The sequence below is a fragment of the Mirounga leonina genome, unplaced genomic scaffold (genome assembly GCF_011800145.1).
Source record: "Mirounga leonina isolate KUSES-001 unplaced genomic scaffold, KU_Mleo_1.0 Mir_94, whole genome shotgun sequence".
NCBI lineage: Eukaryota > Metazoa > Chordata > Mammalia > Carnivora > Phocidae > Mirounga > Mirounga leonina.
In genome coordinates, this window is record NW_023270855.1 from 56481625 (window position 1) to 56503660 (window position 22036).

At 63.0% G+C, this 22036-nt stretch overlaps 1 protein-coding gene across 4 annotated transcripts in view; it reads right to left on the reverse strand.

The window, feature by feature from the left end:
- NFIC (nuclear factor I C) overlaps positions 1–21554 on the reverse strand; it is a 69047-nt gene extending 47493 nt beyond the window's left edge. For 3 of the 4 annotated variants that reach the window (XM_034997467.1, XM_034997466.1, XM_034997463.1), the window contains exons 1-2: positions 15256–15406; positions 4673–5204 (exon numbers count right to left, since the gene is read on the reverse strand). In XM_034997467.1, coding sequence (XP_034853358.1) covers positions 4673–5204; positions 15256–15285 — 562 coding nt within the window. In that variant the 5' untranslated portion in view covers positions 15286–15406. Of the gene's footprint in view, positions 1–4672; positions 5205–15255; positions 15407–21449 lie in introns of those variants that run through there. The other variant, XM_034997465.1, reaches the window with a different exon arrangement.
- Between the last annotated feature and the right edge of the window lie 482 nt (positions 21555–22036).

The following is a 22036-nucleotide window of genomic DNA, read 5'->3' on the forward strand; positions in this document are numbered from 1 at the left end:
CTTGGTCACGGTGGGCTCTTCAACGCGGTTCACTGCTATTCATTCATTTATTCACCGTGTATTCAGCACCTCCTTTTTTTTTTTTATCGGCAGCACAACTGGGAGGGTGTGGATGTCACCTGGTAACCTCCAAAGTGTTTTTCAGGTTTTTTTTCCTTTTAGGGTTTGGAGGACTCAGGATCCTGTGGGTTCTAATTCTGCTCTGCCTCTCAGGGGCGGTGGGACTTTGGGCAAGCGGCTGATGGTCTCTGGGCCTGTTTCCTTACCTGGTGCATGGGAGAAGGTACCAGTCTGTCTCCCGCAGGGTGGTGGAGAGAATTAAGTGAGCTAAAATGTGGGATGAGCTCAGAACCAGCTCACGGTGTCTGGCGCACGCAATATGTCTGCTTCTGCTGCCGTCGCTATTGCTTGCTTGCCGCTTCCCTCCAGCGGGGCTCGGGGACCCTCCCTGGGGCACCCTGGGGAGCCCCTCCAGCAGCTGCAAGCTTCCCAAGCCGGCCCCTGCCCACAGCGCCATGCTGGGAGGTTGGCACCGCACAAGGCGGGAATGGGAGGCCGGCCCGCGTCAGCGTCAGCAGATGGGCACCATCTGGGCTGGCGGCTCGGGGCGGGCTGGCAGCTGCTGGAGCGGGCGGGCCTGGCAGCCCCTCCCCCGCCCGGCCCTGGCACCGCGCCCGCCCGCGCCTCAGGTTTCTCAGGCCGCCGGAGGGGGCGGGGAAGCCTGGCTGGGCTTCAGGGCTGGGCCGGCGGCTTCCCTCTCTGGGCCCTGGTTCCTCCAGGCTCCCTCCCAAATGCAAGGCAGGTGGAGGAGGGCCGGGCTCGCCGGCTCCTGGCCTCCCCATCACCCTCACGGGGAAGCCACGCGGCAGGCCTCGCCTCCCCCTCTGAAGGTGCCCGGAGGCCTTCCTGCTCTGCTCCTCAGGCTCTGGGCCATGCCGGCCCCTGGGCCTTTGCACTGGCTCTGCCCCCATGCCTGCCGCACTCACGCAAATCCCTCTGTGGCTCCCTCACTTCCTTCAGGCCTCATCCCAAGAGCCACCTCCTTGGGGCCTCCCTCCCTCCTCACTCTCCTCGGTCTGGGGCGCCCCCCTCCCCACCCCTCTCCACACCCTGCCCCTGCTTTGTTTTCCTGCTGTTGTTCTTATTCACTGAACTGTGAATGGTCAGTTTCCGGGCCCCCCACTCAGTTGCACCCCACCCACTGCACCCATTTAGCAGGCAGCCCCCTATGCCCCAAAGCGGAGATCACATCACCCCCTCATCATGGTCCTCCCCCCCCCCCGCTGGCCCCTAGGCTGCCCCCAGGGCACACACTGAGGCCAGCCCCTGGAATCAGGGCCCTAGGGCTCCAGATGGACGCCTGGGGCAGCCAAATTCAGCCCCAGGAGGTGCCCCAGCCTCTGACCGGCCTGGCAGCCCCAGGGGTGAAAGGGCCTTCTCAGAGCTCATCCCCATTCCCCCATCCCCCCAAATAAACCTGAGGATGGAGGGCGGGGAGCACCCCTGTCCGTCCACCTGACCCCTAGGAGAGACGGCTCCCTGGGGGCTGCCAGGCCTGTCCTAGGTCGGGGCAGAGCTGAGTGCGGTGCTTCCGTGCACGTCTGTCTCTGGCTGTCTGTCTGTTCTGAGGAGCCGTATCTGATGCACCAGTTGTCCCCCACATCTGACATCAGAGGTGGTAGCCTTGCAGCTGGAGGGAGCGCCCCACCCCAACATCCACCCTGCACGCACATCCCTAGAGCTCCGTCCCCAGCCTCCTCATCAAATCCCAGCGGCGCTGCTCGAAGGGGGTGCTGTGCTGTGGCCCAGGCTGCAACCCCCTCCAGCCCCGGGACCCACAGACGGAAGGAGGAGGGCGGCAGGCAGCCAGCTCTCTCCGCTGTCGGACTGACACCTGCCTGGCCAAGAACAGAGATTTCACTGGGACCCAGAATGAGGCTGGGGGTCCTGGAGGGCAACCCCAGTCCACGGGAGCCTAGCACACAGCCCCAGCCCCGGGGTGCCAACAAGGCTGCCGGGCTGCCCACTTTGTACCCCACGATTCACCACCTTCCTCTTCCACCACCATTCGGGGTGGAGGGCTGGGGGCTGTCGTCAACAGCAGCTGCCTGCACCCACATCCCTCCCTCCCTTGGCTCTGGGACCTTGGGCAGTCAGGCCCTGTTTCCTTCGCCGGCCCTGGTTCCTCACCTGTGACATGAGTACAACAGCAATTCCTGCCTTGCTGGGCTGTGGACAGAATGGGATAGAAAAAATGCCCAGCAGAGAGAAAGTGGAGTTAGGAGTTGGGGTTCTGAAGCATATGCAGGAGTTTTCCACACGGGAAAGGCCTGCCCAGCACGGGGAGCAACAAAGCACGGGCGTGGAATTGGCAAATGGTAACCGTGATCAGGATGGTTGCGGCGGGGACAGGGGGGTAAGAATAGGGGCCCGAGGAGCCCTCGCCCGGAGCCTGGCGTTTCCTCATGCCTCCGTGAGGGCTGCCTGTTGAGCACTCACCACGAGGACCCAACCAGGCAGCTAATTTGAGCTTCCCATTTTAAAGACAAGGAAAGAAGGCACAGAGAGGTTCAGCGACTTGTCTCGGATCACCCAGCTGGCCAGCGGCTGAGGCTGAGTCGGGCTTGGAATCGGCCCTCCCCTCACGCCCAGCCCAGCTGCGGCTGGGTCGGCTGGGGCCAGTTTGAGCAGGGGTTCCCCGTGGGGATGATGGAGCCCGCTAGAAGCAGGGGCGGGCACAGCTTTGACCTTCCCCAGCCTGCGAGCGAGGAGGACGATCAGACTGGCTGGCAAAGGCATGGCAGTGGGACACAAAGGTGTCTGGGGAAGCCTGGAGGCCCAGCCTGCCTGCTGAGCCGAGGGGGGAGGGGGCAGGCTGGGGGAGGGGAGGCGCCTGGAGATTGTGCTGACATGGGCAGAAAACTCGCTTCAAAATTTTATCAGCTCAGCGCGGAGGAGGTGGGGGCAGGGCCAGGCTCAGAGGATGGAAGTGGTGGGAGAGGCCTGGACCAGCATGGTAATGCGTCTGCAGCCCCCAAGGCCACCCCTGCCCCCTGCCCAGGACAGCCAGTCACCTTGTCCACCCCCTGCCTCCTCGGCCCCTAAGGCCGCTCTGCTCCCAGCCCCAGTGGGTTTGTGGCTCATGGGTGGGGGCGGGGGCAGAAGAGGTCAAGGTCAAGGAATCAAGGTCAAGACTGGGAAACCGACTGCCTCTCCCTCCCACACACCCTGGAGACTGGGAGCCCTACAACCTCATCTAATCCTTACCCCATCGCTAGGAGAAGTGCGGTGGTTACACCCATTCACAGAGGAAACAGAACTGTGATGTGACCAAAGTCACACAGGCCACAAAGGGCAGGGCTACACGTGGCCCCTGGGCAGTGAGCCCTGAGTCTGTCCCCGCTAGACCCCACCACCGCCCCTCCCGCAGCCTTCCTTCCGTCTGTTTCTGGTCGTGTGTGCCTGTGGGATCTGCCGGGGCTGGGCTGGCAACCTGGGTGTACCCACCGGACACACTCAGGCAGCCCCCCCGTGTGTACCCACGTGCGCACCAGACTCAGCCCCGGTGGGGGGGTGGCACTGGTGGGGCATGTGACATGTGACCATTAGGTTCTATGAGCACACCTGACTCTGTCCACACGAAGACATTCCCAGCTGCCACCTGCCACGTGGCAGGCCAGTGTTCACGTGCTACATGCATGACCTGGCGACTCCCCCGGGGCCTCATCCAGCTAGGGACTCTGTTAACCTCCATTTGACAGATGGAGGAAACTGAGGCCCAAGGTGGACACGCAGCCAGGAAGCAGCAGGGCCCACCGCCCTCCCAGCCAGGCCCGGCCCTGGGCCACCAGCCCTGCTGACATCCAGAGGCCGGGCCACACATCTGCCTCTACATCTTTGCCCAGGCTGCCAACCCTCTGGGACACCCCACACTCAGCACTGTCCCGCCACCCCGTAGAGCTCAGCTCTGCCGCACCACTCTCTCCAGGAGGCTGCCGTGGGTTTCCCCACCCTCACAGACCCTGCTGGTCTCCACGTGGGGCACTGACCATGGAGCCAGCAAACACCCAGCTAGAACAGCCAGAGCCAGGGACACAGGGGACCAGAGAGGGTGGTAACCTAGCCAAAGTCACACAGCACCCAGCTTCCCACTCAGCACAAAGGTGGGACCTGTCAGGCCTCTGCTGAAGGTCTGAGAGTTGATCAACTAGCATTCACAGCGCCCAACTCCAGTGTTCTTTCAGCTTTTCCTGGGGGGATAAGACTCTCTCTCCCATTGGTCGCTGTCCTGTCCTCACCCCTATTCCCAACAAGGCCTTATGTTGCCCCTCGGACCTCCTGGGACAGGGTCTCATCTCCCGAGATCTCAAGGGCCTGCCTCTTACCTTCAACCCTCTGGACACACCGCCTCCCCCCTCAGACTCTCCTTGAACCGTACCTCTTCCCCTCAGACCTTCACTGCTCGGGTGCCTGTCCTGCCCTAGCGCAGGCCGGCAGGCCCCCCTCAGCCTCGCCCACTGCACCTGCCTCCCCTCTCGGTCCCCACCTGCACCACGTCCCCAGCCGGACGCGCGAGTGGGCCGCCGCCCCTGCGCCACGGGGCCCCCACGCGCGCGCACATCTCCCCCACCCCGGACCCCGAGACCCTGGGCGCGCCGCCCGCCCGCCTCACCTCGCTCGCGCACGAAGTAGGCCAGGTAGAGGTCGAGCTCCTTGACCGCCACGCCGATGTGATGTGGCTGCACGCAGAGCACCGGGTGGCCGCACTGCGCCGCCTTGACCAGGCGCTCGCCGTCGGTGCTCTCCAGCGGGATGCCCTTGAAGAGGATGACCATGACCAGGTCCAGCCGCCACACCTTGTCGGCCTGGCGCAGGCAGTCGATGCGGCGCATCTTGCCCTTTTGGTCGGGGTTGGAGAGCACGCAGCCCGGCGCCTTCTTGCCGGTGATGGCCAGCACGAAGTCCTCGCGGCACTCGGGCCGGATGTCTTTGCGCAGCTTGGCCAGCAGCCGGGACGCCCACTTCTGCTTCACCTCGGCCTTCTCGCCCAGCAGCTCGTCCTTCACGGCGCGCTCCTCGTCCTTCGACATGCGCTTCTCGTGCTTCTTGAAGTACTTGCGCTTCCGCGCCTGCAGGTTGAACCAGGTGTAGGCGAAGGCGCGCACGTGAGGCAGCAGCGCCTCGATGAACGGGTGGAACTCATCCTGCAGGCACGAGAGGCCAGAGGTCAGGGGGCGCTGGGGACCGTGGCCCACTGCCCAGCCCGGGAGACTGAGGCCTGGGGGCCCCGGGAAGACCCCCAGGGAGGGCCAGGCGCCTGTGCGCAGGGGGGCCACTGCAGACCTGCTCACCTCCTGGGGAAAAGTCGAGGCCAGAGGGGACCCAGCAGAAGTGTATGGGGGAGAGGCGTGAACCCCTTGCCCAAGTGGGGAAAGTGGGGAACCAGAGGCCTGGACTATGTGGGAGGCGCAGGCCAAGGCAAGAAGTTCATGGAGGGCTGTCTTGAACCCCAATATACAGACAGGCCAAGCTGAGGGTCCCCAGATGCTTGATGGGGGCTAGCCCATTGTACAGACGGGGAAAAGTGAGGCCAGGAGAACGGGGATGTTATGGACCTATCTGCTGTCTACTAGGACGGGGGGGCGGCAAACCCCAGTCTGAAAGCCTCTTAAAGAACAAGATAGTGAGGGGCGCCTGGGTGGCTCAGTTGGTTAAGCGACTGCCTTCGGCTCAGGTCATGATCCTGGAGTCCCAGGATCGAGTCCCGCATCGGGCTACCTGCTCAGCAGGGAGTCTGCTTCTCCCTCTCCTGCTCCCCCCTCTTGTGCTCTTTCTCTCTCTCACTCTCTCTCAAATAAATAAATAAAATCTTTAAAAAAAAAAAAAAAAGAACAAGACAGTGAGTATTCCATTCCGTTGCAACTACTCAACTCAGTGCCGCATCGCCAAACTAGCCCTAGATATGACACACAGATGATGGACATGGCTGCGTTCTGATAAAACTTTATTTACAAAAACAGGTGGCAGGCACTGGGCCCCAGGCCTGTAGTTAGCAAACTCCTGCACTAAAGTATGAGCTCGAGGGGCGCCTGGGTGGCTCCGGCGATTAAGCATCCCAGGGTCCTGGGATGGAACCCCGTGTTGGGCTCCCTGCTCAGCAGGGAGCCTGCTTCTCCCTCTGCCCCTCCCCCTGCTTGTGCACGCTCACTCTCTCTCTGACAAATAAATAAATAAAATAAAATAAAAATGAAGTATGAACTCCAATGTTTAGAGCAGGGCCAAGCACACAGAGGCTGCTGGATGGCTGCAGGAGAAACCAGGCTCCGAGAGCGTCCCTATCAGCAAAGAAAGCTGACACCAGATTGTGGGGCGAGCAGTCCGAGGGCCACCTGTACTGGCCCTTGGCACAAATTAAAAAAATGAGGTCTAGGGGGGCCTTCCTATAGACCAGCTGTGCAGAAAGGCCCCACAGAGGTCCATGGGCCAGGACTAGGGCAGCCTGGATGTCAGCGGTTGCTGGAAGGACAGGCTCCTGCGCAGACCCACTGCAGGGGCTGAGAAAGCTGAGGCCCAAGAAGGCAAGAGATCAGAACACACGAGAGAAGGGGAGCTGGCCTTGGAGGTTCAGAGCTGGGGAGAGGGGCCCCTGGGGCTGCCCCCCGACATACCCATTCAGACGGAAAATCTGAGGCCTGGGGAGGCTCTGAGGCCTGGCCAGACCTGTGACTTCAACCCCCACCCCCCTATCATGCCTAACTGGTGTTGCTGGGAGGCCACAACACCCATTTTACAGATGAGGAAACTGAGGCCCCAAGAGGAGGGGACCGAGTCATGAGGGGCCTAGAACTGTCCCCATGAAAACAATAGCAGCCGTGGCTGGGCCCCCCTGAGAGCAACATGGCGCCATGGGAGACCCCTGCCCCCTCCTGGGGGGGTGGGAGGGCTGTCTCATCTCTCCGTTTTTCATCAAGCGGAACCCACTCTGCAGAACATCTGGGACCTGGTTTCTCAGCCTCCAGGAGAAAGGAAGACAAAGAGAACCTTGGGCTCCCCGTCTCCGCTCTTGCCTGGGCCATGCGGGCTTCCAGAACGGGAGCGCTAGCTCTTCCCGGGATATGAGCCCCGTTCCCCGCCCAGCTCTGGAAAGGCTGCCCTAGACTCTTAGTATTATTGTTGACATTGTTACAATTATTCCGGTTGCTTTCAATCTTCCAGGACGCAGGGGAAGGCCCAGGGCTCTGCTACCCACTGTGTGATGGGATCCAAGGCCCAGACAGGGGCGGAGACCTGACCTGGGGGTCCCACAGGGTCTCAGGGCCTGTGTGAGGCCCCAAGCCCAGGCCCCCCGAGCCCTGTGAAGGCCATCGGCCGCTTCCTCAGAACAGCCTGGGGTGTCGGGGAAACAGTCGTTCTGGGCTATCAGTCTGCCTGCTGGCCGGATGGGCCTGGGCTCGGTCCCACCTCCAGGGCTGGACACTCACAGGGACCCCCACCCTGTACGCTCTCAGGGCTCTGTGCACCTCTGGCCGGGGATGGCGGCGGGGGGGGGGTGCCAGGGTTGGGGAGGGGAACAACCTCAGATTTCACCTATTACCGGGGCTCTGAAAATAGCCTCCCGCCCTGGCCAGGGCGGGGGGGGGGGGATGGGGCTCAGCATATGGCAGCCCAGCTCCCCACTCCAATGTCCCCCAAAGTGTGAGTCACCGCAACAGCTGTGATGGGCACTGGACCTCAGGGCTCTTTTCCGCTGCCCACTCCCCCCACCCCGGCTGGCCCTGCTGAGGCCGAGGGAGAATGCAGGGGGGCCCATCCGCGGCCGGTCCCTGTCCAACCTCCACAGGGCTTTCCTGTGCCTGAATGCCACCTGACAGGCCAGCCCCAGAGAAGGGGAGTGACTCAGCCAGGGTCACACAGCTGGTCAGCAGAGCTGGGACCAGAGCCCAGGCTGCCTGGCCAGAGGGGCTGGGGGTGGGGAAGCAAGAGAGGCACAGGTCGCTGCCCCCCATGGAGGGGACACCAGGGTGGCAGGAGGCCAAGGCAATGGTGTTGACGCTGGGCCATGGCTGCCACCCAAGTTCTGGCGCTTTACTGGGACAGCGATAAGAGGTAGCTGGGAAGGGGCAGCTGGACGGTCAGCCAGCAGGGGCCGACTGACAGGTCCCCAGACTCCTCTCCTTGAACCCTTTTCTCTCTGAACCCCTCCCCTGGCTCTGGGTCCCACCCCTTCTCTGTGCCCTACTCCCTCCGGGCCCACTCTCAGGAAAGGTGCCAGGGAGGCGGGCAGGGGCGGGAGACCACGTCACCAGTGACCCTAGCTGGTCCGGGAGGAAGGAAGACAAACAGTCTGTAACTGGGTCAGGGACCTGCTGCCCTATCCTCCCTTGTCCTCCCTGGGAGGTCAGCCCAGATAAGAGGCAGGTCTGTCGCTCTCTTTGTCCCACGAGACCTGCCACAACCAAGACATCTTCCCCAGGGCACCTCCCAATGCCCTCACTGGCTGGCCAGGCAAAGGAGACAGTCAAGGCAAGCCAGATCCCGAGAATCCTCCCGAACTCCTACACATCCCTCAAAGCCCTGTCTCCAGTGTTCCTTCTCCTTCAGGCAGCCTTTCCTGCTCTCCTTGGGGATTCCCCCCAGACCTAGCCTGGACCACACAAGCTGGGGTTCAGAGTCTGGCTCTATTGCTACCCCCGCCCAAATCTGAGGCCCAGGGCTAAAGCACCCATTTGCCAAGCAGACTCTGCAAGAGAATGAGGTTGGGTGACAAGGGCCTCCATGCTCACCCTCTCTCTGACCCTGGAACAAATCACTGCTCTGCTTTGGGTCTCAGTTTCTCATTCTGTACAATGGGCAGAATGGGATACGGCAGCTGTGGGGTGTTGGGGTTTTTTGTCAGTTCCTGGTAACCAGAGAGGCAATGTTGGGGGGAGGGGGACCGAGGCCAGGCCGTTCCCAGAAATGCCACTTGGCTCACTGGGACTTCCTGGCCAAAAAGGGCAGCAGCAGCTGGGAGGTAGACACCTGGGTCCAAGCCCTTGCTGGATGGGCTGGACCATGAAGCTCCTATTCACAAACCACAAGTTCTCCAGGAAGGATTCTCTCTCCCTCATTTACTCAGTGACTCACCAAACCTTACTGAGAACTATCTTACCACCTCCTAAATTCGTATCCCAAACTCTTTATTTATTTATTTTTTATAAAGATTTTTATTTATTTATTGAGAGAGAGAATGAGAGAGAGAGAGCATGAGAGGGAGGAGGGCCAGAGGGAGAAGCAGACTCCCTGCCGAGCAGGGAGCCCGATGCGGGACTCAATCCCGGGACTCCAGGATCATGACCTGAGCCGAAGGCAGTCGCTCAACCAACTGAGCCACCCAGGCGCCCCTTGTATCCCAAACTCTTATGCGCCCTTCAAAGCCCTGGTTCCAACGTCTTTTCTTCTAGGTTAAGGCCAGGTTAAGTGGCAAATAGCAGAGCCCGTATTCAAACCCAGGTCCATCTGCCACCAGTCAGTGTCCCTAACCTCAGGTAGTCCCCCCCCAAGCTCAGAGCATCACAGCTTAGGCTTAACTCCCACCTAATGAGGGCGAGATGCATTTGCTTGTTGGACAAACATTTATTGAGCGCCTACTGTGTGCCAGCTCCGTGCACGGTGCTATGGACCCAGCAGTGACCCGGGCTCAGTCCTCACCTGGATCCTGATCGGGGCAGGGATGGATGTGAAACAAGCCGACAGATATGCAATAAAATGTCAGTTTGAACAAAGTGCTCTGAAGATATTTAAAGGAGTTTGGGGAGGGCCAGGGAATGCCTTAGGGTTGTTTTTTAGCTGGCAGTGGTCAGGGAGGGTCTTTCATAGGAGAGAACACTTGAACAAAGACCTAAAAAATGATGGGCCAGGGTAGGAGCTTTCCAGAGAATGAAAACAGCATGTGCCAAGGCCCTGAGGCAGCACCATGCCTCATGTTTTGCGAGAACACTGAAGAGGGTGGTGTGGCTGAAACCGAGTGGACGAGAAGAAGAGTGGAGGGGGTGAGGGCAGGGAGGTGCTGGGGGCTGGTTGTGCAGGGTCTTGTGGGCCCCTGAGAGGAATCTGGGTACACGGAGCAATGGGAGTTAAAACTTCCCATCAAAGTGACCAGGGAGTCTGAACCCTGGATCTCCTGCCTTCCTTCTTTGTGCCTTCATGTCCCAGGAGGATGACAGGGGCTGAGCCAGAGGGCCAGGGTGTGGGAGAGAGAGTGAGAGAGACAGGGCGCGGGGTCCTACCTTCCAGAGGCTGAGCATTTACTGAGCTATCAACTCTGCAAAATAGGGACTATCCTCACGCCTGGTTTCTGGTGGGGGAGACCAAGGCACTGAGCACCCAAGCCACCCACCCAAAGTCATGCAGCCAGGAAGGAGCCAAGCTGGGGCTTCAACTTGCATCCCCGTGACCGTGGACCTCCGGACTCCTCAGCCCTGCCCCTGGGCCCTTCAAGCACGTGGTCTGGCCCCGTCGCTGGGACTCCCCAGAGATGGCCATCCTGTACCCCGCCTGCTCTCTCCAAATCCCATGGGACTCCCTTCCCCTGCTCGGTCCCAGGTCATGGGCCACCTCCTCCTTAGCCAAAGCGGCAGCCCGGCCTGGCCCGGCCCCTGGACTGCGGCCCCTCCAGGACACAGATTTGGTCCTTCTTGTTCACTGCTGTGACCCCAGCACCCAGATCCCTGGGAGAGCAATCCCATCCTCTGCCTACGTGACGCCCATCCAAGCACCCCACACGACAGAGGATGCTGGCACCCCCACAGGTTTGGCCAGACTCAGGAAGACCCTGGACAAATCCTCAGGGCTCACGGCTGTTCCCATCACCCAGCCCAGGGCCTGGCTCCTGCTGGGCAGGCAGTGACAACATCAGGGGGAGGGTACGTTGGAAATGCCTCTGAGACATTTAACCCAATTATTAGTTTAGCGACCACCATCATCACAGCCACATTTATGTGGCACCCACTGTATACCAGGCACTGCGCTGAGGGTGAAGCCTCGGAGGAAGGCATGATTGTACTCCGCATTTCACGTGGGCAGAGATGGAGGCTCAGAGAGTTCCTTCTCTCGGCTGGCAGAACCGTCCACTCATTCCTTCGTGCAACAGATATCTGTAAGCGCCTACTGTGTGCCAGGCCCTGCGCTGAGCACCTCACAGGGGTCCTCCCGCCCCGAATCCTCGGAAGATTACCGTTGACTGCATTTCACAGTGAGGACAAGGGAGCACGGAGGAGTTAGGTGCCCTGCCAGGCGTCACGCACCGGGAAGCCGAGAACTCAGTTCTGAGCCTCCTGAGCAAGACCTGCATGCAGATCCGAGGCGCCCTCCCTCGGTCTCTGCCTCCGGGACCCCCGTTAGGGCCCATCGGAGGCGGGGCAGGGCTGTGTCTTCGTGGGCGAGGTGGCAGTGAACACGCACGTGTGCGTGCATGTGCGTGGGTGTGGTTCAGTCCCGGGGGCACCCCCCCGCCCCGCCGCATGGGGCACCGCAGGTCCACATGCCCCGACGGGAGCAGGCAGCACACGCGTGTGCAGGTTGGTGTGAACACGGGCATTCGCATGTGAGGGCTGCGTGGGGCAGGAGGACCCCGGACGTGGTGAGTGTTTCCCATCCATTTGGTGTGAGACAGGGAGGGAGGACAGGGAGGAGAGAGACAGAGACAGAGGTGGGGGGGGAGAGACAGGGAGAGGGAGGAGGAGAGAGAGAGGGGTGGGGGGGTGAGAGAGACAGAGACAGAGGGAGAGAGAGAAGGAGAGAAGGAGGGAGGGAGGGAGACAGAGAGAGAGAAGGAGAGAGAGGGAGAAGGAGAGAGAGAGAGAGAGAGGGAGAGAACGCTGACTCGCCAGAATCCCAGCTTCGTGATTTACAAGGCGCCTGGCCCTGGCGCTTGCTGAGGCACCCCTGCCTCCGCAGAGAAGGGAGGAGGGAGAGACACAGACACAGGGACGGAGAGAGGGAGAGCGACCTGGAGCCAGGTTGTGCTTTTTGCAGGAGCCAAGCAGAGGCATCAGACCATGGGTGGGGGGCACACACGGGGAGCACCCACCTGCCCAGGCCTGCCTCAACAGCCAAGTGGGGGCAGTGGCCCCAAAGCCAGCCTTGCCCGCCATAATGCTGTGCCACCCAGGGCGGGCCCTGGCCCTCTCTGGTCTTGGCCCCTCTCCCAGCCCCCCAAAGCCCAGGTCAGGCCTAGACCCCACGACCTCCTGCCCCCCCATCCCGCCCCTAGGAGGCATGTAAAAAAAATACCTGCTAAACCCATCAGAAGTCAGGGCCACCCTCCCAGCCTCGGTCTCCCCACTGGAGAAATGGCAGTAAGAGGGGTGCCACGCTGAGAGGGAGCGTGGGGCAGAAATGAAGGGAGGAATGAATGAATGAGGGAGGGGCCCTGGCGGCCGGCGTTGCCGTGGCCTCGGCCCCGGGGAATCCTGGGCACTGCAGCCAAGAGGGATTTGGCCCCAAACCCGGAATAACTAACGTGGCGGTGAGGCGGGCGGAGGGAGGCAGGGAGGGAGGCCCGGAGCAGGGCCAGCGCGGGGAGGCCAGCCTTCCCGCCGCCAGGATTTATGGAAGTAACGGCTGTTCCACACAGTTCCTCTTAAGAGTAAAAGTGAAAAAGCGCTTGAGTCACCACTGAAACAGGGACGGGGCTCCCAGAATCCCCCAGGGCCGCCGCCACCACCGGCCCCCCCCCCCCCGGGGGTGGGCAGGGCCGGGGGCACCGGGGCGCTGGCACCAACAAGGATCCGGGTCGGATCAGCTAAAAGGGAGCTATTTTAGGATGGGCTCAGGTTGTAAAATTAGTCGGGCAAAGGGGGGAGATGGAGGCCCAGAGACGGGGAGACACACGGGAGAGACGGAATGGGGGAGAGAGACACACAGAGACAGATGGAGGCACGGAGAGAGACACGGAGGCAGAGACAGGGAGAGACAGACCCAGAGATCGAGGAGAAACAGAGACGGGGAGAGGGAGATGGAGATGGAGATGGTCAGAGACGCGGGGTGGCGGCGCGCTTAGAGAGACTGAGCCAGACAGCCAGGAGTGCAGGTCCTGCGCGGGCAGTCGGGGTCCTCCCAGGGGGGCTCCCAGCCAGAGATCCCAGCCCAGGCTGGGTCTGCAAGGAGCTCTGGGGGATCACCCTCAGGCTTCGGGGAGCCTGCCAGCGGGTCCTGGGTCTCCCCTCCTGGGTGGGGGACACAGGAGCAGAGCACGGGAGGGGAGCCCCCCGGAATTTGGGCCACTCCATCCTCACCCTAGCCCTGGGAGGGGGGCTCTCGGGCTCTCTCTGCCTATCTCTGTCTCCTGTCTCCCCCCGCCCCCCCCCCGCCCCGCCCCACCGCTTGCCCGGTGCAACCTCAGGTAGCATTCACTGTCCACCAGGAGCCCGCCTGGCTGATCCTTGCCCTGCTCCTGGGGAGGGCCGAGCCAGGCCCCGTGAGCACACATGCTCACACCAGGGCTTGGGTTCTCACTGCCACCGCCTCTGCCTCTCCTCTCGGCAGCAACGTGGATGAAGGCCTGTCTCCCGAGGAGTCCTGATGGGGGAATTCCAGGGCTCAGTGACAAAAGGCGGCCTTCCAACCTCCTCCCCTGGAATAGCCTCCCTGGCTCAGCCCCCCTGTGTGGCTCTCAGGAGCTGGCAAGCGCAAGAAGGGCAGAGGGGGCGGGGGCGCCCACAGCCACCCAGGCCACCCCACAAGCCCAGAGACTGGGAGGCCCAAGGTCACGCTGCAACCCTCACCAGAACCCTACTTGCACCCGGGGAGCCTTAGGGCAGCTGGGAGGCAGAGGTGGGGCAGCAATGACAACTTCCGGGGGGCCCCCCAAAGTTGTTCAGAAAGGGAAACTGAGGCCTGGACAGGAGCAGGGACTTCCCCAAGGTCACTCAGGGGATCATGGGTAGGACAAGCCCTGAGACCCCCCCGCTCTGCACCGCCCTCTCCTTTTCTGGCGGGAGCCAGGAACTCCCTAGCACGGCAAGAAAGATTCTACCATGAATGAGGGGGACCCCAAGATCCTGAATAGTGGACCCTCTCCACACAGACTGGTGGTCCCTGGGACCCAAGCTAGGCATAGGCATCCACGTGCTCCCCATAAGGGAGAGAGGAGGGGGACCGGACACCCAGGCTCCCGCGGGACTCCCACCTCCCAGAGTGCTGCACTTTGCAATCTGGAGGCCACACTGCCCCTCTCTCCAGAGCCTACCTTAGTCCTCAGGAGAAACTGAGGCCACAACCCCATTGGCCTAAAGACACATAAGGACATGGGGGGAGCTGGAAGTAGACCGGGGGGGGGGGCGTCCCAGAGGGAGCTGGAAGAGGAAAGGAGTCCCCAGGGTGCGGCCTGGGACAGGGGCAGCCGCCCCCTCCCCACACACCCCCTTGCCCGTTGCACAAGGGCTCAGCCCCGGACAGTCTGGGAGCCTGGCCAGGGGTGAGAGGCTACGGGAGGGGGGCAGGGGCAGGTGCCGGGCTGGCGAGGGCGTCCGCAGCGCCGCAGTGCCCGGGCCAGACCCCGGAACGCCCGGCCTCCCGGCTCCTCCCGGCGGCGGCGGCGGCGGCGGCGGCGCAACAATCCAGAATCGATGCGGCGAAAATACCAGATCGGTGTCGGGGGGCGGGGGGCGCGGGAGACCGAGCCGGGATGTCAGCGCGCCCCCTCCCCCCGCTGCTGGCGCCTCCAACTCCGCGCGCCCCCTCCCCCTCCACGCACACGTGGGCCAATAATGGGGGGAAAGGCGTCCCGGGGCTGGGGTGGCGGGACACAACCGTGGCGGGGGGCGGGGGGCACTGTCTGGGGAGCACATCCGAGGGATCCTCTCCTCCACAGTGCCGAGGGACCCAGCCAGGACCCCTCGATTCCTCCTAGAGGCAGGCCCGGTCAGGGCGGGGGGTCACGCAGAGGCCTGCCTTCGGCTCCCGGGGGAGGGCGCCCCCAGACCGTGCCGGGTGGGGTGGGGGCCAGCGTCCCGCCAGCCTGCACCCCGAGTCCCGCGTCCGCGTGGGGGGAGAGGCCGGGGCGCCGGGGGCGGGGCGGGAGTCCCGAGGGAGGGTCGGGGCGGGGGGTCCCCGGCCCAGCCCATCCCCCACCGGTCCCTGGCCCGCGGCGGGGGCACCCCGGCGGGGCGGCGGGAGGGACGCGCGCCTTTCCCGTCCCGCCTCCTCGGGCTTCCCGACTCCGGGGCCCGGCGGCGGGGGGCGCGGGGGGCGCGGGCCGAGCGAGGGGCGTACCTGGGTCAGGCAGAGCGGGGACGAATACATCCCGGGCGCGGCGGGAGGCGCAGGGCCGGCCGGAGCGGGCGCGCTGAACTTACTGAGTCATTTTTCCAAACCCCCCCCCCGTGGCCGCGGCCGGCGCGCTCCTCGCCGCCTCCTCCCTCGGTCTCCCTCCTCCCTCCCTCCCGCGCTCGCTCTCTCTCCCTCTTCCTTTCCTGTCCCCCCCTCCCTCTCTCCTCCTCCGTCTCTGTCTCTCCGTGTCTCTGTCTCTCCTCCCTCTGGCAGCCTCCCCCCCTCCTCCCCCCAATTTCCCTCCCCTCCCACCCGAACCTCCCACTTCTCAACATCCAACTTTCAAAGAAACGAGGGAAAAAAGAGCGCGAGCGGGGAAGGAAAGCCGCTCCCCCCCCCATGCCCCATGAACCCCCATCATAGCTATTATTACGAATTACGAGCCGCCCGGGTCCCGGCACCGGACGGGAACCAACCGGCCGCGCAGAGCCCGGTCGCCACGGGTCCCCGTGGACCGCCCACCCGAGTCAAGTGGGGACGGGGTGCTGGGCTGTTGCTGGACACTTTGGGGCCGGAGGTGGATTTTTAGGATCCCCCCCCCCCCCCCCCCGTCAACCCTCCCCGCGCTGGCCGGGAAGTTGGAGAAAAGAGCCAAGTTTGGGGGGGGAGGGAAAGAATGAAGAAGTGACGTGTGCAGAGGCCGGCGCCAGCGCGCGTCTTTCCCCTTAAAGATGTACGACCCGGGGTGCAGGGCCGGAGTGGGGGGTCCCACAGCATCCTCTCCCCCTGCTCCCGGGAGAGCCAGACAGGGGCTGCAGCTCCCCCCTGGCACAGAGGCTGGCTCCGAGGGCACCCTTCCCCACCCCACCAGTCCCGAAGGTCCCAACTAACCCGAGAGCCTCCAGGAATCTGCTCTCACCCCTGCAGTTAGCACCAAAGGGGAACTGGGTGTGTGTGGGGGGGGTTGCTTTGGCATCCCCCATCAGTCACCCCAACATCCCAGGAGGATTGTCCAGAACCTCAGGTTGGCCAGATCAACCCTTGCAGCCTCTTCTCTGGGTGTCCAATAATTCCTACTGAGCCTAGGAGTGTGCCCATTTCACGGATCTGGAAACTGAGGCACGGTGAGTGGCTTGGCGCCAGGCCACCTGGCCCCAGAACCCACCTTTCTAAAGCTCCATTGTTCTCCCTCTAGAGAAACTGGGCACAGACCTGACCTCCCCCAGTCTCTGCCCCCAGGGTGCCATGACCTCAACCGTCCCCCTTTCACCCCCTGAATCCTCCCAGCTTCAACTGCAGAAGCTCCCATTCCCACCCCACAGACTAGGGTGATGTGTCCCTCTGCCCCTTGGTGTTGTCCCCTCTAAAGTGCACTAACAGTGCCCATTCATGGGGTCCATGGGCATAAGGATAATGACACTTAGCAGAGCCTTGACCTTGGGTCAAATGTGCACCAAGACATTCTTAGAAAGCCTGATGATTTTGATTTGTCTCTCCCGGTGTCCTGATGCCAGATGATACCCTCTTGCCAACTTGGGGCAGGTGCCCCATGCCCAGGGTAATGGGAGGTGCCAGGAACCCTATTATTCTCCCACGTTATAGGGAGGAAACAGGCTCAGGGTCCCAGGGCTAGACTAGGAGGGAGCAGGGTTCCTACGGAGCACGTATTCCCTGGGCCACACTGACTCCCCACTGCATGTGGGTGTCCATTATTCAAACAAACAGTGCTTAGCACATCATGAGCACTTCACAAATGTTTGAAAACCCCTTGGCTGTCAGGCGGCCGGTGGGGGGGGGGGGGGCATTTAAAACTCCAGGATGAATGGGGAAAGTCAGGTGTCTAGGAATCCAAATGCCAACATAACATAAAGCAATATTTTATTATTTTTAAATGGCCAGGAACACAGAGCACAAGATTCCAAATTCACAGACATTTAAAAGTTACACTTGACTGCGGAGGGTTCTCCCAGCTCAGCCCCCTCATTCCCGCCCAGCCTGCCACCTGAGCTCCTTTCCAAGGTGAAGTCTGGAGAGCACAGACTGCCCCTCACAGAGCCTCAGTCTCCACATCTGTAAAATGGCAACAGTGCTGGGACACATGGAGGAGGGTTGGAGATGGGAGTCCTGAGGTCACCTGTGTGAACACTGTGGGCACAGTGCAGAGTAGAACCTTCTGCAAATTCCTGAACACCAGTGCACTGTTACAAATCTATATATTCTAGTTCGGGTGGGAGGGGCCCTGCGGCGCACACAGTAGGTCCACAGCTGGCCCGCTCTAGCGCAGGCTTGCAGCCTGGTCTACGTCTCCTCCAGCAGCAGCTACACTCCTGTGTGCCTCAGCTTCCCCTTGGTGAAAAAGGACGAAGGTAGTTTCCACCCCCTGGGTTATTACGGGTGAACCAGGGACTATTTGGGCTGAGGTCAACTGCACCGAGCAGTTATCCGAACAAAGCAATCGGTGGATTTGGACCTGTTTGTGCAAGGGTCCAGAAGGGGACCGGGGGGCACGATTTAGCTCATTGGTTAAAAAATTAAAAATGCACTCTCCTTATCATTCATCGTGCCTTCTCGCTAACTGTCCCTGATCCAGACGCACAAGCAGCGTGTTGCCCACTACTCTACCAGTAATGGCAACAATCTGGGAACAGGGCACCGTGTCCCTCGGCGGAGGGCCAGATCAGTCATGCCAGCATGGGCACAGGCTGGAATACTATGCAGCTCCTAAAAGAACAAGAGGCTCCCACCGGCAGATGCCTCTGAGAGACACACAGAGGGGAAAACAAGCTGGAGACCAGGGCTTCCCACCCGAGGGTGCTCTGGATCATTCTCGGCTGGGGCCTGGGGCATCCTAAACACTGTGGGGGAGGGGTGCTGAGCAGCATCCCTGGCTGGAGCACCCTCAGTCCTGACCACCGCAGATGTCCCGAGACATGGCCCAGTGTCTCCTGGGGGCAGAACAGTCCCTGGGTGAGACCAACCCCACTCACTGTAAATGCTGCAAATAGACTCAAGATCTCACTGGGGATTGTTTTTACAAAATATGCAAGCATCCTTTGTAAGACTATGTACCTGTTACATGTTCAGACGAAGCTGAATGAAACCAGAGCATCCCCCGGAGTGGGGACCCACACAGGTAGGGGTGATGAGGCAGGTTGGTTTTCACTTGGGATACTTTGGTATACTCTTTAGATGTGCACGAATGGTCTGTCTCATTAAAAACAAACTTTTAAAAAAGTGAGTGGCATTCACAGAGCAGCTCAGGCAGGGACCATAGGTGCCCACCTAGTAGCTCCAGAGCGACCAGCCCCCAGAGAACAGAGGACACAGCACCGTGCCAGGCCTTGGGGACGCACACTTGGGACAGCGTCACTCCTCCTCGGCCCTTGGTGTTCCCATTTCACAGAGGAGAAACTGAGGTTCTAGAAGGGGATGCTGAGGTCTTTGGTCTTGATAAGTAAAGGCAGGACGGGACACAGGGCTGGCAGACACACATGGTCACACACCAGTGACACAAACACATAAAGGTTCGCCTGGACGCAGGCCCACCCACAAACACAGACGTCCCCACACCTGGCCTCAACGTCACGAGAGAAGGGCACCCAGGGACTCACAGACTCAAACAAAGCACACGCATCCACACAGACTCGGGCACACTCAGGAGACACACAGACCCACTCGAGTGCACACACAGCCATGACCACAACACACCTACACTCCTTCACAATCACACACTCACACTCACACCCCAACACAACCACACACACCTAGGATCACACCCGCCCACGAGCAGAACTGCTCCCAGGATCCCTACGCAGGTGTGGGGGCACATCTGTGAAATAACCACATCCCTGCTCCTCCCCCCTGGCAGTCCCATCGACACCCCCAGCCCGCGCCCCCTGCCCCCTGCCCCCTGCCCCCGCAGCCGGGCTCAGAGTTCTCCAGGTCCGGCCGGAGGCGGGGGCGGGTGGGGCGGCTCCTCTGCGCTCTCAAAAGTGCAGGTGCCTGTCTGTGTGTGGTTGCGTGTGCCCCTCTGTGTGCGTGGCGTTCTGTACGCCTGTGTCATGGGTGCGAATGTTCCTGTGCCCTGCACCGGGTGGGGGACAAGGGGAGAGGCTGGCACTGGGGAGGGCAGCCCAGGTGTCCCACTGCACAGGAGTGTGGTGGGCGTGTTGTGTTTCAGCGCTGGGGGCGAGTGCAGGGGAGGGTGAGGACTGGCAGGGGGTGGGAAGTTTACCAGACTATGGGACCCTGAGGGTTGGGTGCCAAGGTATCCCTGTGTCCATGTAGGACGCCTTTTTCCCTTTCCCAAACAGCCCCCCAAAATGGGATGCACGTTCAAAGAAAAAAGCAGAGACTCCGGCCTGGCCTTGGTGCTTTTATATTTAGAAAATTATATAAAGTGCCCTGGGGTGGGGGTGGGGGTGCAGCGGGGATTCCCCTGTAGGGGAGAAAACAACACTTTGTGCCCGCCCCGTCTGTCCTCACAGGGGGCAAGTGCAGGGAGGCAGGACTGGGAGGGTGGTCGCTCCCAGCACAGAGAGGGTGAGGGGGTTTCCTTGGCCACCCTCCGGAGCCCGACCTGGCCCGCGCGCTTCTGTTGCCGGCCATCCCTCGGGACCTCCTCCGCCGCGGAGTGGGGGGACCCCCACCGCCCCGCCTCCCTCTGGGGCAGGTCCCCGCGCACGCGCAGCCCCTGGCGGGAGAAGGAGCCGCCACCGTGTGATCGTGTCCCGGCGCCACCTCGTGCCCGATCCTCAAGCCAGGACCACCTGGGGCCTCGCGGATGGGGTACCCCTAGTCGGAGGGAAGTGGAGGGGACGGTGTGTGGGGAGTGAGATGAGGGGACAGAGTTTTGGCATGGTAGAGGAAACACCCGTCCCTCACTCAGCAACCCCGGTTACAGGAAAAAAGGAACTGGGGGTGGGGGCGAGGGACAGTGCAGACCCATCCCCAGGAATAGTCATTCGGCGCTAATCACACGCACACAGTGACACCCAACTGTCCCCTGGGACACGACACAGTTCCCCACTCACCAGCAACCCCCTAACCGCCACACATTCACATGGGGATACCCCACGGGTCACCCAGGGACATCACGGCCCTCGGGGACACACAACCCCGCCGTAGAGCTTCACAACACCTTCCCACAGGGACGCACGGTTACCCAGACACACACTCTGTCCCTTAGCCGCACAATGCTCTAACACACACGCAACACAACACACTCAGCCACGTGGATGCGCAGACACACACAGACACATAAAGGAGAGGACTCGACGCCTCGAGACCCACGGACCCATGGCCAGAGACGGGACCACCCAGCCGTACGGACACGCGGGCGCATCCCCGGCCTCCCGTGCTGACCCGTTTGGGAGCACAGAAGCCCCCAAACGCACCCCTCGGGTGCCGGATGCCAACGACGCCCGCGGACTGGACACCGGAACCCTCAAGCGCAGCCACCGACGCTAGCGGGCCCGGGGCGCGCCGGGCGAGACCTGGCGACCCCTCCCGGCTGGGACCCGGCGCGCGCCGCGGAGGGGCCGGGGTCGACCCGGGGGCGGGGCTCAGGCCGCGCAAGGGCGGGCGGGGTGGCGGCCCCCGCGCGGCGCCGAGCGCAGCCGCCCGCCCGGCTCCAAGTTCAAGGCGCCCGGCGGCGGCCGCTGCGCGCTCTCCGCCCCTCTCCGCAGCGGCCATTTTCCGCTAGCTGGCGCGCGGCGCTTGCCCGGGCCGGGGCGCCCCGCGGGGGCCGCCGCGCCCCCCGCCCCGCACGGCCCCGGGCGGGCGCCCCCTCCCCGGCCCACGCTCCCCCGCGGGCTGCGCGTTCGGGGGTCGTGCGCTCCGGGCCGCGCCCTCCCGCCTCCGGCCCGGCCAGGGAGGAGGCGGGAGCCGGGTCTGGGGGGGACCCTCTCCCGGGAGCCCCGCCCTCCCCGTAAGTCCGCGGCGCCCGCCAGGGGCCCCCCACTTGGGGTCCCCCGCTGAGCCCCGCGCGCCAGCTCCGCCCCCAGCCGCGGCGGGGGGAGGAGATCGGCGGGCGGGGGTCCCGCAGCCGCGGTCGGTGTGGGGGGGCCCCCGCCTCGAGCCCCTCCCCCGGGCGGCCCCCGCCCCCTGCCCCCCCCGACCTTGCAACTTTCGCCGGGAGCCCACGCACCACCCCGAAAACTCCCCGGGCGAAAACGAAAGTGGGGGCGGCGACGTACCATGGCGCTGCTGCGAGGAGGCGAGGCCGGCGCCGGAGCGAGCGCGCTCGGTCCCCGGCGAGGGGGGGCCGGAGGCGGCGGGAGGAGGCGGCGAGGGAGGGCGCGCGGGGGAGGGAGCGAGCGCGCGAGGGAGGGGGCGCGCCGCGCCCGCCCCCCCGGCCCGCAGGACCCTCCCCTCGGCCCGCCCTCCCCCGGCCCCGCGCGCCGCCCGCGCCTCAGGCCGCTCCGCGCCCCGGCTCCGGCCGCGGCGGCTCCCGCGGCGGCTCCATCCCCGGCCCGGCCCGCGCGAGGGGAGGCCGAGCAAGCGGCCGCCGCGGCGGGTCGTGGGGCCCAGGTCGGGCTGGCTGCGGAGGAAGCGGATCCACCTTCGCCGCGGCGCGCGCGCGCTCACACACACACTCACTCACACACACACGCGCGCAGAGGGCTCAGGGACACTCGCGGCCCGGGCCTCCTCGACTCCGACACGGACACACAACGCACACCGACGCGCGCAGACCCACACAGTCGCGCTCGCAGCTTGTTACAGACACACACAGCCTGCGGTGTCATCCAGACACACGGGGACCCACGCTCACGGCCGATGG